This window comes from Galleria mellonella, unplaced genomic scaffold (genome assembly GCF_026898425.1).
Source record: "Galleria mellonella isolate WM207_F2 unplaced genomic scaffold, CSIRO_AGI_GalMel_v1 utg232, whole genome shotgun sequence".
Classification (NCBI taxonomy): Eukaryota; Metazoa; Arthropoda; class Insecta; order Lepidoptera; family Pyralidae; genus Galleria; species Galleria mellonella.
The window spans coordinates 188,180-203,224 of NW_026442046.1; the positions used below are offsets into that span (position 1 = coordinate 188,180).

General features: G+C 39.2%; 1 protein-coding gene across 2 annotated transcripts; it reads right to left on the reverse strand.

The window, feature by feature from the left end:
• Positions 1-731: 731 nt before the first annotated feature.
• On the reverse strand, positions 732-10,298 carry LOC113519354 (probable proline--tRNA ligase, mitochondrial). Of its 2 annotated transcripts, none has more exons than XM_052894811.1 (9): positions 10,124-10,298; positions 8,761-9,012; positions 8,378-8,458; positions 8,025-8,271; positions 7,005-7,180; positions 4,674-4,792; positions 3,999-4,095; positions 2,827-2,975; positions 732-939 (listed from the first exon to the last, which is right to left on the reverse strand). In XM_052894811.1, exons 1-9 carry the CDS (start codon positions 10,235-10,237, stop codon positions 753-755), a joined length of 1,422 nt encoding a protein of 473 aa, XP_052750771.1. In that variant the 5' UTR covers positions 10,238-10,298; the 3' UTR covers positions 732-752. The 2 variants fall into 2 exon arrangements, with proteins under 2 accessions (XP_052750771.1, XP_052750772.1); XM_052894812.1 differs by having other exon boundaries at positions 8,761-9,002; positions 10,124-10,268.
• Between the last annotated feature and the right edge of the window lie 4,747 nt (positions 10,299-15,045).

Below are 15,045 nucleotides of genomic sequence, written 5' to 3' on the forward strand. Positions count from 1 at the left end.
GAAAAGATTGATGAATGTGGAAGAAGCGAGAGAGGTTTGTTTGAATCGAAGCATTTGGCGTTCCATTGTTCCTGCCTATCCTAATGGGAGACAGGCGTGACAGATATGTATATATAATTATTTCAGCCATTATTCGTCCACTGCTGGAAATAAGCCTCCCCCATATACTGTCATAAAGAACGGTCCTGAGCCATTTATATCTACTGACTTCCAGCAAATGAAGCCGAGTAGTTTGAAGCTTTTGCTGGTATACAAAAGCTTCAAGTCATTCAGCGGGCTATGGAGAGGGCAATGCTCGGAGTCTCTTTGCGTGATAGAATCCGAAACGAGGATATCCGCAAAAGAACCAAAGTAACCGACATAGCCCGAAGGATAAGCAAGCTGAAGTGGCAATGGGCTGGTCACATAGCTTGAAGAACCGACAACCGATGTTTGTATTCAGCAAGTTTTTTTTTATACAACTTAGAACGGCAAACAAGCTGACGGCCCACCTGATGGAAAGTGGTAACCGTCGCCTATAGACTTGAGCAGTACCGTGGACATAACAGAGTATACTGTTTCGCCTATGATACCCCCCATCTATTGCCATTTCTGAGGACTCAAGTGTTATTCCTCTGTACCGTGTAAATTCACGCCATATCCCACCCTTCAAACCGAAACACAGCCATGCAAACACAACTGCTTCACGGTAGAAACAGTTATTTAGTTATGGAGGTAAGAAAAAAACCAAATTTCCTTTAATATTTATATTGTTAAAGATTTACAGAATGCATTGCTTTGTTTACACGTATAGTTCTCTGTGATAAGTAGTCGACCAGCTCCTCCAGGGTGAGTAACTCCGGCTGCGTCGCGTGGTGGGCTTCACTTCTGTACACTTCGTACTTGGGTACAGGGTCCAGCGTCGACTTCCCACACACTACTATGTACGGGTAGCCCATCCTGTAAACATGATTCATAAATATACTAATATTGTAAAGAGGAAAGTTTTTTTTATACCACTGAGGCAAACAAGCATACGGCCCACCTGATGGTAAGCGGTTACCGTAGCCTATGAACGCCTGCAATACCAGAGGCATTACGCGCGCGTTGCCGACCCTGAAGAAACCTCTTTACCCCCCTTTTGAAGAACCCCACGAAAGTGGAAAATAGCTGTGTAATCCCGGCATAGAATAGACCACCCCTTCCTTTCCCGTGGGTGTCGTAAGAGGCGACTAAGGGAGGGCGAGAGATGGACAGCAGCGTCCCTCTTAAAACATCTCTAAAAGCCTAACTGCGGTTGCCAAGCCGCTTGCCAATTTATTATTTATTTATTTATTTACAAGAAACATGGTAAGTGTATAGATGTTGCAATAAGTATAAGTCCTTATATTTCGCCATAATTAGGCATGAAAATTATGCACTTAAAAAGAATAAATGTTAAATGAGTCATTAAAATTCGAAATGTTATATAAAAAAAATACATCAAAAATGTCAGACACTTGTCAACAATAAAAAAGAAACGTCACTGTCAAATCGTGGGCTATTGATGACAGCTGCGTTGTAACACGACAGGTAATTCAAGTAGGTTGTTTACCTTTTTGTATCAAAAACTGCTTGCACACTGTAAAAGGACACCTCAACAAGCCAAGCGTGGCAACTACCAGTAAACTACCGTCAAACTATCGTGATTGATTCATTGTCGAATTTGTCACGATGGGCTAACTGACCTGCTTCATTCTCACCTATCATCCTTCACTGGTGCCCCGCCGGTGTATACCGATAGCGCGGGTGGGGTTACCATTCCATTATCATCCATTAAAAAACCTGAATCGATTCCGAACTGGGCCGTGGGTTTACAAAAATAACGACAACGGAATATCAGTGTTTTGCTCTTTTGAGGGCAAAGAAATAAACTGAGCTGTGACCAATTTGTGTTACTATGGCACACGCATGAAGGAAGGGAGAGAAAGGAGATTGTTAGTTTATATATTTTGGTTTTTTTTTTTATTTGTGCTTTTTTGTTTTTCATTCTTTTATCTCTTCTACTGTGTATTATGTGTATGTTTTTTTATTGTTATTTGTGTGCTGTAAGTAATGTAAATAAATTATCTATCTATCTATCTATTTACTCAAAAATGCTTACAATTCAGTTTACTTGAGTAAACCAGAGGGAGACTTTGTACAAAAGTCGATTGCTTGAGCACCTCTGTCCCATTCGTGTTTCAACCGTGAAGCAGTTGTGTTTACATGGCTGTGTTTCGGTTTGAAGCGTGGGATATGGCGTGAATTTACTGGGTACAGAGGAATAACACCTGAGTCCTCAGGAATGGCAACGCATGGGGGGTATCATGGGCGAAACAGTATACTCTGTTATGTCCACGGTACTGCTCGTGTCTATGGGCGACGGTTACCACTTTCCATCAGGTGGGACGTCAGCTTGTATGCCATTCTAAGTCGTATATAAAAAAAAAAAACTCGTTTTATTTCACTGAACTAGGCGTTATCTTGCCTTAGTCCGTATCACTGGTTATTTATTTAGAATTATTTTGTTTAATTCCGCTACCATCAGTATGTGTGCGACTGACAACACTTAAAAATTGGCCACCACTATTACTAGCTCCACAACCTTCCATATTAGCCGTAAATCTCCGACCGCCATTCCGTCCACGCACGTTTTGCAACACGGTGTTTCATCTCTAAACGAGGCATCTGCAGGCAAATTAGGAGATCGCTGCTGACCTCTTGTTTTTTTTTTTTTATATTAAATTTGATATTTTTTGGAACAAAACATATTATGTACAAAGTCTCCCTCTAGCGAATGAGTGCTTTCCACCAGGCAGGCCGTACCTGTCGGCCATCAGGAGCCGCTTGCCGATGGTGAGGCCGTGCCTGTCGTCCAGCAACACGTCGCCGCCGAGCGCTGGCACCGCGGCGGCGGCCCTATATACCCGCTGCACCGCCTCCCAGCCGTGCTGCGACCACTCCCTCGAGCCTTCCTGGACGCAGAGCAAGTATAAATAAATAAATAATGTTCAATTGGTAATATTTACTATTTAATAGATCAGCTATTATTATTATGATTTAAAAACAAAATGGCTGAACCGATTTTGATAAAATTCTCCCTAACAAAAGGCTATAAAATCCTAACTTTATAGCCGCGTGGTCCTGACATAGAATAGCCCTTTCCTTTACCGTGGGTGCCATAAGTGGAAGGGCGAGTGATGAGCAGGGACGCTGCTGCGTCTTAAAACACCACCAAATCCTAATTGTGGTTGCCAAACTGCCAAGTGTGGCAACTATTGGAAATACACCCTAACATGGGGAGGCCTATGTTCAGCAGTTCAGCTAACAGCTGATATGATGGTGACGGGGGAAAGGGATTGTTAGTTATGGGCCCTATTGCTAGCAAGCCCTGTCAGGTTGACCTCCACGCGGTTCCCCATGGAAACCATTGTGACTAATACTTATTTGCAATTACCACGATGGGCTAACTGACCTGCCTTTTCATTCTCACCTATCACGTGTCCCTGGTACTCCGCCAGCGTATACCGTTAGCGCAGGTGGGGTTACCATTCCTTTATCATACATTAAAAAAACATCACCAAACCTAACTTACTTGCGCGTTCACCGCTAAGAAAACCCCATTTGCTGTGGCTCCACAGTTCCAAGGCACGTCTCTTAACATCTCTAAGCATCCTTGGGATCCTTGGTGTCGACATCTCTAGTGATGTACAATTCCGTGGCCACCTCGAAGATAAGGTGAAGCTGGCATCCAAAAAACTCGGTGTGCTCAATAGAGCGATAGTCTATAGGCGACGGTTACCACTTTCCATCAGGCGGGCTGTCAGCTTGTTTGCCATTCTAAGTTGTATAAAAAAAAGTACTAGAAGTGTCCCACACTAGGCCAAAGGAACCGGCTCGGCTGATGCTGTGAGTGTCCCAGGGCAATGTGAACAGCTGCACAGCGCTGGTTTTCAGCCAGGTCTCTCTCTTAACAAATAATAGTTGAAGGCACTAACTTTAGGTCCAATGATGATGGCACTGTAGGGCGCTATGCCCTCGGGCCACCGAAGCGACTTCTCGCTGGATAGCGCCTCCACGCCCGCTGCGAATAACCTGCAACAAATTCATTTGTCATTTATTAAAAAAAAAATACATTGTGTATGAAATAAAAAAAAAAAAAAGGTAAAAGGTATGTTTGTGTAAGCACAAAATGTATCATTGATTCCCACACTCGGCATACACCGGCGGGGCACCAGTGAAGGATGATAGGTGAGGATGAAGCAGGCCAGTTAGCCCATCGTGACGTGTTTCAACCGTGAAGCAGTTGTGTTTCGGTTTGAAGGGTGGGATGTGGCAGTGAATTTACTGCGTACGGAGGAATAACACCTGAGTCCTCAGGAATGGCAACGCATGGGGTTGCATGGTCGCATGGTCCATGGTACTGCTCATGTCTATAGGCGACGGTTATCGCCTATAGACATGATGCATGCCACTTTCCATCAGTTGGGCCGTCAGCTTATATGCCATTCTAAGTTGTATAAAAAAAAAATTCAACGAGAACTGTTCACGATAGTTTCCAGGACGGACTACTGGGGGGTCAACCTGACAGGGTACATTGCTAGCAATGGGGCTGTCAAACTCCATTGCTAACAACCTCTTCCTCCCCCCTGAAGTTGGTTGCAGGTACTCGCCTGGTGATCCCGATCCCGTAGCAGGACATGGCCAGCGGACGCGTAGACCCGGCCGCCGGCACCACGAGCGCCCGCAGCGGCTCGCTGTACCGCGTGCCCAGGACGAACGTGTGACCCACCTGCGGGGAGATTAAATATTTATTTATTTATAGCAAGGCGACAGATTACAAATTAATACATTTATAAAATAAATATTACATGAAACGGCATCAAATTTGCACTCCAACAACTGTTCTGCATTACATTCGATATTAGAGACATTAAAAGAACGACGGCTATAGATTTAAAGTAACTAATTGGCAGCCTTAATGTAACGTTGCAAGGATTGTTGGAAAATATCAAGCTCCTTGCATACATTGTAACATTTTCTGCGCACGCGCATAATTGGGATTGTGACACGATACATCATTATTACAAATCGGTGTATAAAATAATTTTTGTATTCTTTTATCACCTGTACGGAATGAAACAAGGCTCAGCAATGTACTAGTGTCCCATTTATAATTTACTACTTTATAAAGAGTGATGAAATCAGACATAGATCACACACACACACACATATATAGATGTCATACATACAATAATAATAATTTATTTCAAAATAAATGTTACGTTTTAAATATAGGTGAAACTCTGCTCCCTAAATAGGTAAATCTTGTACTTTAGGATAAGCCTATAAGTACAATAAAATTACAGGGATCGGGAAGCATTAGTTTCTCTCGATTAAAAAGACACAGTATCCAAGGACTGGTAGAAAGATTTACAGGCAGAGACTGAGAGCTGATTAATGGATTGGCCTCATCATTTATTGACAAAATTTAAACCTGACATCCAAACAGCAGATTGGATTATTGTTCTATAAGGAACAGATTGCCAATTAGCAGACTAGAAAAAGAAAAAAAAAAAAAAAAAAAAAAAAAAAGGTAAGCAGTGCTCTGCCCTATATAATGACACAAAGTATATAACTTTGTGTCATTATGCCGTATAGGGAAGAAAGAAACAATAAACTCTGCCTCACGACTCTGGAATGCGCCACCCATGGACATAAGACAAATTTCTAACAAATTTATTTTTAAGAGAAAAGTCTACGAATACCTTTGGCAAAAAACTGTGAAAGCAGTTCACCTTCATCATCATCATTTTTGATCTCTATCGTTGTTTATTTGTGTTATCGTATATAATCTATAAGTATATATATATATATATATATATATATATATATATATATATATATATATATATATATATATATATATATATATATATATATATATATATATATATGTGTATATTTATATTTGTATGTATGTATTTTTATTACATATTTGTTTAATATATTCATGTATGTATATTTATATAATCTCCATTGTATGTGTTGTGATTTTTTTTTTACCGCATATTAAAATTTCTGTTTTGCCAATGGTTGACTGCGAGAGAATGCTATATAAGTATTAAGTCCGCCTTTTGTACCAGACATTTTTTTTTTGTAATGTGGTCAATAAAGCATAAATAAATAAATAAAAGTAAAGGTACTAATACGGTAATAATTTAATTTGTCCTTTATCCTTTAATTTTTAATATATATCTTCGACTATATAGACAGACACTCTCTATTGTTCCCTCCATAAGATTACAATAGTAAACTTATTATAGATACAAACAATTAGATACAGCGTCTCCATACAAATGCTTCGAGAAATGCGGCTCAACTTTTTCATACAAATTTTTTTTTACAACACGGGGCAAACGAGCATGCGGCTCACCTGATGGTAAGTGACTACCGCCGCCCATGATCACCCACAACACCTACGGCATTGCAGGTGTGCTGCCGGCCTTTTAAAAAGGAGTATGCTCTTAAGTTATGTTGTCGTATCGGTTCGGAAACACTGCTGCTGGGAGTTGATTCCAAAGAGTGGTTTGACAAATAGTTACGAGTGATCCCTTTATACGCAAATGCCATCAGACGCAAACGGATCGCATCTCCTTTATACCGACTGCGTGGCAGCAGTGACAGCATGCTGTGGGTCAAAATTATTACAGGGGCAATAAAATGAATTTTGTATTTTTTTTTCTACTAAATAAATATAGAAGTTATATATATATATATATATATATATATATAACTTCTATATTTATTTTGTTTTATAATTTTGCATATTTTTAATGCGTAAAGACTTATTTTATTTATTAAAATAATACGTCAAGATACATTGTATGCGTAAGTATATAGAACACTGATAAAAACAAACGAATTTGACAATTAGCTGACAAAAAGTTGACACGTTTTTTAGGCTCAATGCCTTAATCTATATAATCTAAGTATATAAAAACCTCAATAGAATTCGCTATCTCCATCTCTTTCCCGCACCGTCCGCAGCCACTGCCGCTAGTGTCGAGCGTGGCGTGCGAGCAGGACGGACACACGGCTATCTGGTCCTCGCCGGCGGCGGCGCGGAGCTGCCACTCGTGCGACACGCTGCCGCCCATGTCGCCGGCAGGGGCCGCCACTGGCGATATACAATAACACGCCATCAGGTGGGGAAGGGATTGTTAATAACGCGGGCTACCATATTCCATTGCTATCTAGTCCCATTGCTAGAAATACACCCTGTCAGGTCGAGCTCGACGTGGTCTCTCCTGGAAACCATCTTGCTCAATTCCAGGTGTATTCATCGCGATGAGCTAACTGCCTTGCCTTTTCATCTTCACCTGTCATCCCTCACTGGTGCCCCGCCAGTGTATACCGATAGCACAGGTGGGGGTTACCATATCATCTATTAAAAAAAAATGGCAAACAAGCTAACCCGGTACCTGATGGGAGGTGGCAACCGTCGTCTTTAGACATGAACAGCACTGTGGATACTGCATACTGTTTCGTCCATGACACCCCCCATGCGGAGGGGAAAAGGATTGTTAGCAATGGAGTTTGATAGCCCCATTGCTGGCAAAATACCTTATTATGTCGACCTCCACGTGGTTCCCCCTGGAAACCATCGTGAACAATTCTTGTTGAATTTGTCACGATGAGCTAACTGACCTACTTCATCCTCACCTATCATCCCTCACTGGTGCCCCGCCGGTGTATACCGATAGCGCGGGTGGGGTTACCATTCCATTATCTTCCATTTAAAAAAAAAGACCCCATGCGTTGCCATTCCTGAGGACTCAGATGTTATTCCTCTGTACCCTGTAAATTCACGCCATATCCCACCCTTCAAACCGAAACACAGCAAACACAACTGCTTCACGGTAGAAACACGAATGGGACAGAGGTACCCAAGCGGACGATTTCAGTACAAAGTCTCCCTCTAGTGGACGTTTTATTAAAACAGTTGACTGTAATTCACTCACCTCTATAGACGGGCAGTTGTAACTCTTGGAAGATCTGCGCGTAGGCGTTGGTGAGGCGCGCGTATACGTCGGGCTCGGCGTGTGAGCCTGCGGGATTGTGTGAATCTGCGGGATTATTAGACTCTGTGGGATTGTGCGAGTCTGCGGGATTGTGAGCGTGCGCGGCGTACGCGTCGAGCATGAGGAACTCCCGCGCCCGCAGCAGGCCGTGCTTGGGCCGCCGCTCGTCGCGGTACTTGCTGCTCACCTGCACACCAGGCCAGTCGAATGGTTTGTTATACATCAGAACAGACAACAATCAGACACTCTACTTTTATTTATATGTATAGATGATACCTGGCTGTGTAACTGACCTGATACAGTAATAAAGGCAACTGTTTGTACGAGATGGGCCCGACATCCGCCAGCAGGTCGGCGATAGCTTCTTCGTGGGTCTGCAATACACAATTGCATTACTGTTATTTTTCTTTACAACACAGGAATGGCAACGCATGGGGGGTATCATGGGCGAAACAGTATACTCTGTTATGTCCATGCTACTGCTCATGTGTATAGGCGACGGTTACCACTTTCCATCAGGTGGGCCGTCAGCTTGTTTGCCATTCTAAGTTGTATAGAAAAAAAGCTCCTATTACTAGAAAACTGTACTTATTCTTTTTTCTTTTTGTTTCCTTAATCTTTAATTATTATTGTTGTTAGTAAAAAAAAATGACATATCACCTTCAATTCAACTTACTGGCGCCAGCAGATACTTCTTTCCATGTCTGTCCTCCATTTTCATTAATTCCACACCCACTTCATCTAATCTACCAGTTCTCTCCCATAGGCTCTCCGCCGTCAGAGCTGGTAATGTAATTCTCTGAGCACCGGCCGCTTCTATGTGCCTTCGTATGAGGTGGATGAGTTTCTCGACTGAACGCTGCGCCAGTGGCAGCAGGGAGAAGAATCCGGAGCTTGTTGGTCGTATCAGGCCACATTCTAGAAGTAACTGTTCAGATAAATTATATTAAAACTAACTACCTGGTTTGGTTTCGTACAGGTAGATTTTTTCTCATACAACTATGGTGGTAAACAAGCATACAGCCCGTCTGACGGTAAAGGGATTTTTTTTAATGGGTGATGATATATGCTGGCGGGGTACCAGTGAGGGATGACAGGTGAGCATGAAAGCAGGTCAGTTAGCCCATCGTGACGAATTCCACTAGAATTAACCACGATGGTTTCCAGGGGGAATCGCGTGGAGAAATAAAATAAAATACATAAAGCCGAGTACAATTTTTTCTTTTGTGCGTGCGCCATAACAATACAAAATGGTCACAACCCAGTTTATCGCTTCGCCCTCAAAAGAGCAAAGCACTGATATCCTGTTGCGGCCAAAGGGAACAGGGTAACAATAAAAGATTTTTTTGTTTCTCTGTCTGTTTTAAACCGATTTGGAAAGTTATTTTTTTATCTGACAAGTATAGGATATACTTGCAGATTGGTCTCAGAGAAATTTTTAATTAAAATCACTTCACTAGTTATTATATAAAAATAACTTTTTTTTTTTATACAACTTAGAATGGCAAACAAGCTGACGGCCCACCTGACTTCCCAACTTCACTACCATCCGTTCAATTTAATAGTCATTGAGGAACAAATATTTAAACAATAATTGCTTAGAAATATCTAAACTTTGTTTATTTAGTAGGACTTATAATTTGTAACCAACTTTAAAAAAGAAAGTTCTCAATTCCATTGTTTTTTTTTGTTAGTTTCCTCATAACACTGTCAGTTGTAAAACGATTTTGAAAAACATTTTTTTTATTTGAATGGATATATTTTCAAATTGGTCTCATAGAGATATTATATAAATCTCTATGTCTAGATATTATAAAAGTCTAGTTTTTATATAAAAATAACTATTTTTTTTTAAATCAAATTAACTGATATTTCCTCTACTGAAGTCGGTGTTTGTTTGTAGAGCCCAATCTTAAATTGTACATACAACTTTGTTCCTGTATTAATTTATAATATAAAATTAGTTTTTACAAATGTTTTTAATTTCTTATCACATACTATGATGTAATTAGGTATGTTTACAATTTAATTTCGCTTACCTTTTGGCTTTTGCATGTAATGTCGGTATTTTTTATTTTAGCATTCTTTGGTATCGATATCACAGGCTGGAATATTTGGGAAACGTATCTCATTTTGGAAACATTAAGCTTCATTTTGTTGTTTTTTAATTTTAGAGGTTATATCACAGAGTAAGATATGATGGGCTAATATGTCTAAAGACAGCTGTCTGTGAAAGACAGCTAGAAAACTGTCATGTAACAATTTATAGTATAGATCAAGCAAATGTCTACAATTATTAACCTATCTATGGCAGGTGTTTAGTCATTTAATATATTCTCTAGGAATTTGGCATAAGTAGATTCATTTTTATAATCTCATTTCTAGATTCTGACTGATCTAGATAATTATTTTAGTCGTTAATTGTCCATTGCTAAACATAAGCCTTCCCCATAAAGGGAGTTTTGCCAGTAGTTGTTATTAAGTAAAGTTACTTTCACCTAAGGTAGAGATTGAGAACAACACGTAATTTATTTGTTTTGGTCCAGTATTCGCAGGTATAGTTCACTACAATAAGGAGTTTAGAAATGTTAATCGAAGGAATAACAAATACCACGTGGACAAAGTCACAGGCATCAGCTAGTTAGACATAATTAATGTAAGAAACTTTGGATAACTGTAATTTATTTCCTTGTTATGCTACTATAACTATTACATTATGTGATTTGCATATGCAGAACCATTTTGTCTGTGGCAATTTTCGATCAATCATCATTATGCCAGCCGTTTACTGTTCATCTCTGAACATAGGCCTCTCGTTTGAGAGGTTTTGTCAGTAATTTCTAATGGTAAATTTTTTTTGATGCATGAAAATGGTATGGTAACTCCGCCTGCGCTAACTGTCAGATTATTATTGACAACTATGTAGGTAGTTACATATAAGATATTCAAGGTAACTTGTATGAATCTTCATTATAATAAATCAGTGATTGTTTCAAGCTCTTCTTTTATTGACGTGCTCCACCTATCAAAGTTGACACTAACGGGATACGCTGGCGGAGTATCAGTGAAGGGTGATAGATGAGAATGAAAACAGGCCAGTTAGCCCATCATGATGAATTCATCAGGAATTAACCATGATAGTTTCCAGGGGGAACCGCGAGGAGGTCGACCTGGTTGGGTATATTGCTAGCAATGGGATTCTCAGTCTCCATTACTAACAATCCCTTTCCCCCAATTCTAATGGTATTTATCAGTTATTTATTAAATTAGAATAAAATATTGAATAATAGTGAATGTAATGAACACACACAATGTATTTATCTAAGACATACATATATTTCTTATTTTTTTTTTTATTATTTTTTTCTATGAATTTCGCGGCTCACTTTTGGTCACAACGGAATATCAGTGTTTTGCTCTTCTTAGGGCGAAGCAATAAGCTGAGTTGTGACCATTTTGTGTTACTGTAACACAGGCATGAAGGGAAAAAATTGTTACATATTTTATGCATTTTGTATTAATTTTTTGTATATGTATTTTTTTTTTATCTTTTTTCACTGTGCATTTATGTCTATTGTTGTTTGTGTGCTGTAAGTAATGCAAATAAATTATCTATTTTTTTTTATTGACCATATTACAAAAAATCTATCTATCTACCTAGGTTACACTCTGGGTTCGTTGCACGCGTCCGTGTAGCCTAACTTCAGGCTGCAGCTGACAGTCAGTGCTTTGCTTTTAAGCAAAACTATCACTGAGCTGTGGCCCATTTGGGTCACTGCGACACACGTGGCGGAAACATATTTTCGTATTAGATATTTTTGTTTTATATTAAAAAAAAAAAACGTATGTGTAAATAACGTGATTGTATAAACTCATTTGTTAATTTACGTGTGTCATAAATGGCTTATATAAATTGTTTATCTGTCTACCAAATGGTTAGGCTTGACAGGCGGGTTAGCAACCGCAGTTAGGCTTACGTGATGTTTTAAGAGGGGCGCTGTTTTTTATAATGCATGATAATGGTATAGTAACCCCATCTGCACTAAGTGAGACATGGTAAGTGACAATATAAAGGCAGGTCAGTTAGTCCATCGTGATGAATACATCTGGGATTAAGCACGATGGTTTTCAGGGAGGACCTGATAGGGGGTACTGCTAGCAATGGGACTAGTAATTCGCATTACTCTTCGCCTTCGCTGTTCCTTAATCGGTTCTTATAACACCCGCGGGAAAGGATGAGGTGGCCTATTCTATGCCGGGAACACACAGCATTAATCATAGCTTCGATCAATATATATTACAAAAGCTCAAGTTTTGTTTAATTTCTTTGTTTATGGTTTCTTTACGCTTTTTGTTGTACAAATTTCCACTCTTTACTAGTTAATGGTTGATCTCGGCCAGTGGCGTTACAATAGGGTGGCAGCGCTGGCAAAATGCCACGGGCCCCCGACCCAAAAAGGCCCCGGCTGAAGAGGCCGCGAGTTCAGAAGAAGAGTTTTTTTTTTACCTTGTACCTGAGTATTTCGTTTTATTTAAAAATAAATGGTAGGGCCCAATCAAAACAATTTGTCACAAGCCCCAAATAGTAAAGTTACGCCACTGTTTTTTAATAATAGTTCTCGGCACTAGTTTATTCCTTTTATTAAATGTTACATACATTTTTAATTTACATAATACGAGTACAAAATATAATGATGTTATTTCAAACATAAAACAATATAATGATGTTATTTCAAATACATTTTTATTGTACCTTAATTTATATCCTTCATCATCGTGTCAGCCTTTAACTGTCCACTGATGGACATAAGCCTCCCCTTGGGCGGTTTTGCCAGTAGTTGCCACGCTTGGCAGGCGGATTAGCAATCGCAGTTAAGCTTTGGAGATGTTTTAAGAGGGACGCTGCTGCCCATCTCTCGCCCTCCCTTAGTCGCCTCTTACGACACCCACGGGAAAGGAACGGGTGGTCTATTCTATGCTGGGACCACGCGTCATTAGAAAACCTAAAATATTTTTATTAATTTATTTAAACTTTATTGTATACAACAATTACATTGTTACAATTTACATATCATAAATTTACCTATCGAAGTGAATATCTATCCACCCGCGCGAAACCGGGATGGATCGCTAGTTTCCTGTAAAGAACTCTCGATGCGTGTGTATAACTCAATCTTAGATTATATTATATATATATATATATATATATATATATATATATATATATATATATATATATATATATATATATATATATATATATATAAATGTTTCAAGAAAAGCGGCTCAACTTTTCCATACAATTTTGCGTGATAAATAGTTACGAGTGATTCCTTTATAACTTCTATATTTATTTTGTCTTATAATTTCTGCATCTATTTAATGCGTAAACACTCGTTTTGTTTATTAAACAATTAAATATAGATACGTCAAGATACATTGTGTGCGTAAGTATATAGAACACTGATAAGAAAGACGGGTCAGCTAATTGGACAATTGGCTGACTCGTTTTTGAGGCTCGATGCTCTATTTATATTATCTAAGGGTTAAAATAATAATAAAAAGGTATAAAAGGTATCTTTTTTTTATACAATTTAGAACGGCAAACAAGCTGACGGCCCACCTGATGGAAAGTGGTAACCGTCGCCTATAGACATGAGCAGTACCATGGACATAACAGAGTATACTGTTTCGCCCATGATACCCCCCATGCGTTGCCATTCCTGAGGACTCAGGTGTTGTACTCGGCAAATTCACGCCATATCCCACCCTTCAAACCGAAACACACCCATGCAAACACAACTGCTTCACGGTTGTAACACGAATGGTACAGAGGTACACAAGCAATCGACTTTTGTACAAAGTCTTTCTCTGGTAATCTATAAATATATATAACTCAATAAAGTAAGCTCTAAGCTTTAATTCCCACTCGGCCGGTGATTTTACCGAAGTAAATAGACCAAAAACCATCTACGACCCCTATTCTGCGACGGAAGCGCCCCCTATATTTGCTTTCCGCTCGACCGAATCCCTTTATCGTTGATAATTAACTCTTATAATTGTCCGGTTTTTGTGTTTATCCCGCCATTTTCCATTAGTAACGCCATTTTGTGACGCGACAAAATGACGCGCGGTAAATGACCTGTGAACATGATAAGTGAAAGGGTTCGCTCACGGTGTCGGTAGATGGAGCGGGTCCACAAGCGATATTTTTATTTTATTTTATTTTATACAAAAATCCACAGCTCTTAAAAAACAACTTACATGCTAAGTCTCTTATGAATACAGCCAATAACGGATTTTATTTATACAAACAAAAATTTTGATTTCAAAGCGAGGTAGGCGAGTTAGAACGGGTGTATGCAAGTAATATAAGCACATATATGAAAGAAACCATGTATTAAGAATCTTTATTTATATATATAAATAAATTATTAAAAATAATTTACTGCAGATAATCAAATACAAATATGCACCGCCTACATATTTCTCGGTTTGCCCAATGGTTAACTGATAGAGAACACCGTCCGGTGTTAAGTCCGCCAAATGTATATAGTACTTTACTGTGCATTAAAATTGAAATAAATAAAAAATAATCATAATACGTTTTATGTCATCATTATCACCGTTAACTGTCCATTGTTGAACATAGGCCTTAATTTGCTAGCAATTGCCAAGTTTCGCAGGCGGGTTGGGAATCGCAGTTTGACATTTTTAAATGTTTTAAGAGGGACGCTACTGCCTTTCCCTTGATCGTTGAATTCCCCTAGTCGCTTCTTATGACACCCACGGAAAAGGAAGGGGAGCAATATTTTGTATAATAAAAAAAAAGAATCACATTAGGACTGTAGATGTGGAGTTTTACGGGAGACCAATAATATTATTTTATATTTAAATATTTTGTTACGCACAATGTTACAGAGATTATTTTAGTGACAAGACAAAAGTATTTATTTTTCTA

Coding starts and splice junctions, on each gene's coding strand:
- LOC113519354 (XM_052894811.1), bottom strand. CDS start 10,237: ATGAAGCTTAATGTTTCCAAAATGAGATACGTTTCCCAAATATTCCAG. Junction 8,459..8,760: donor AGAAGTATCTGCTGGCGCCA/GTAAGTTGAATT, acceptor TGTGTATTGCAG/ACCCACGAAGAAGCTATCGC. Junction 2,976..3,998: donor CCATCATCATTGGACCTAAA/GTTAGTGCCTTC, acceptor CTCTGCGTCCAG/GAAGGCTCGAGGGAGTGGTC.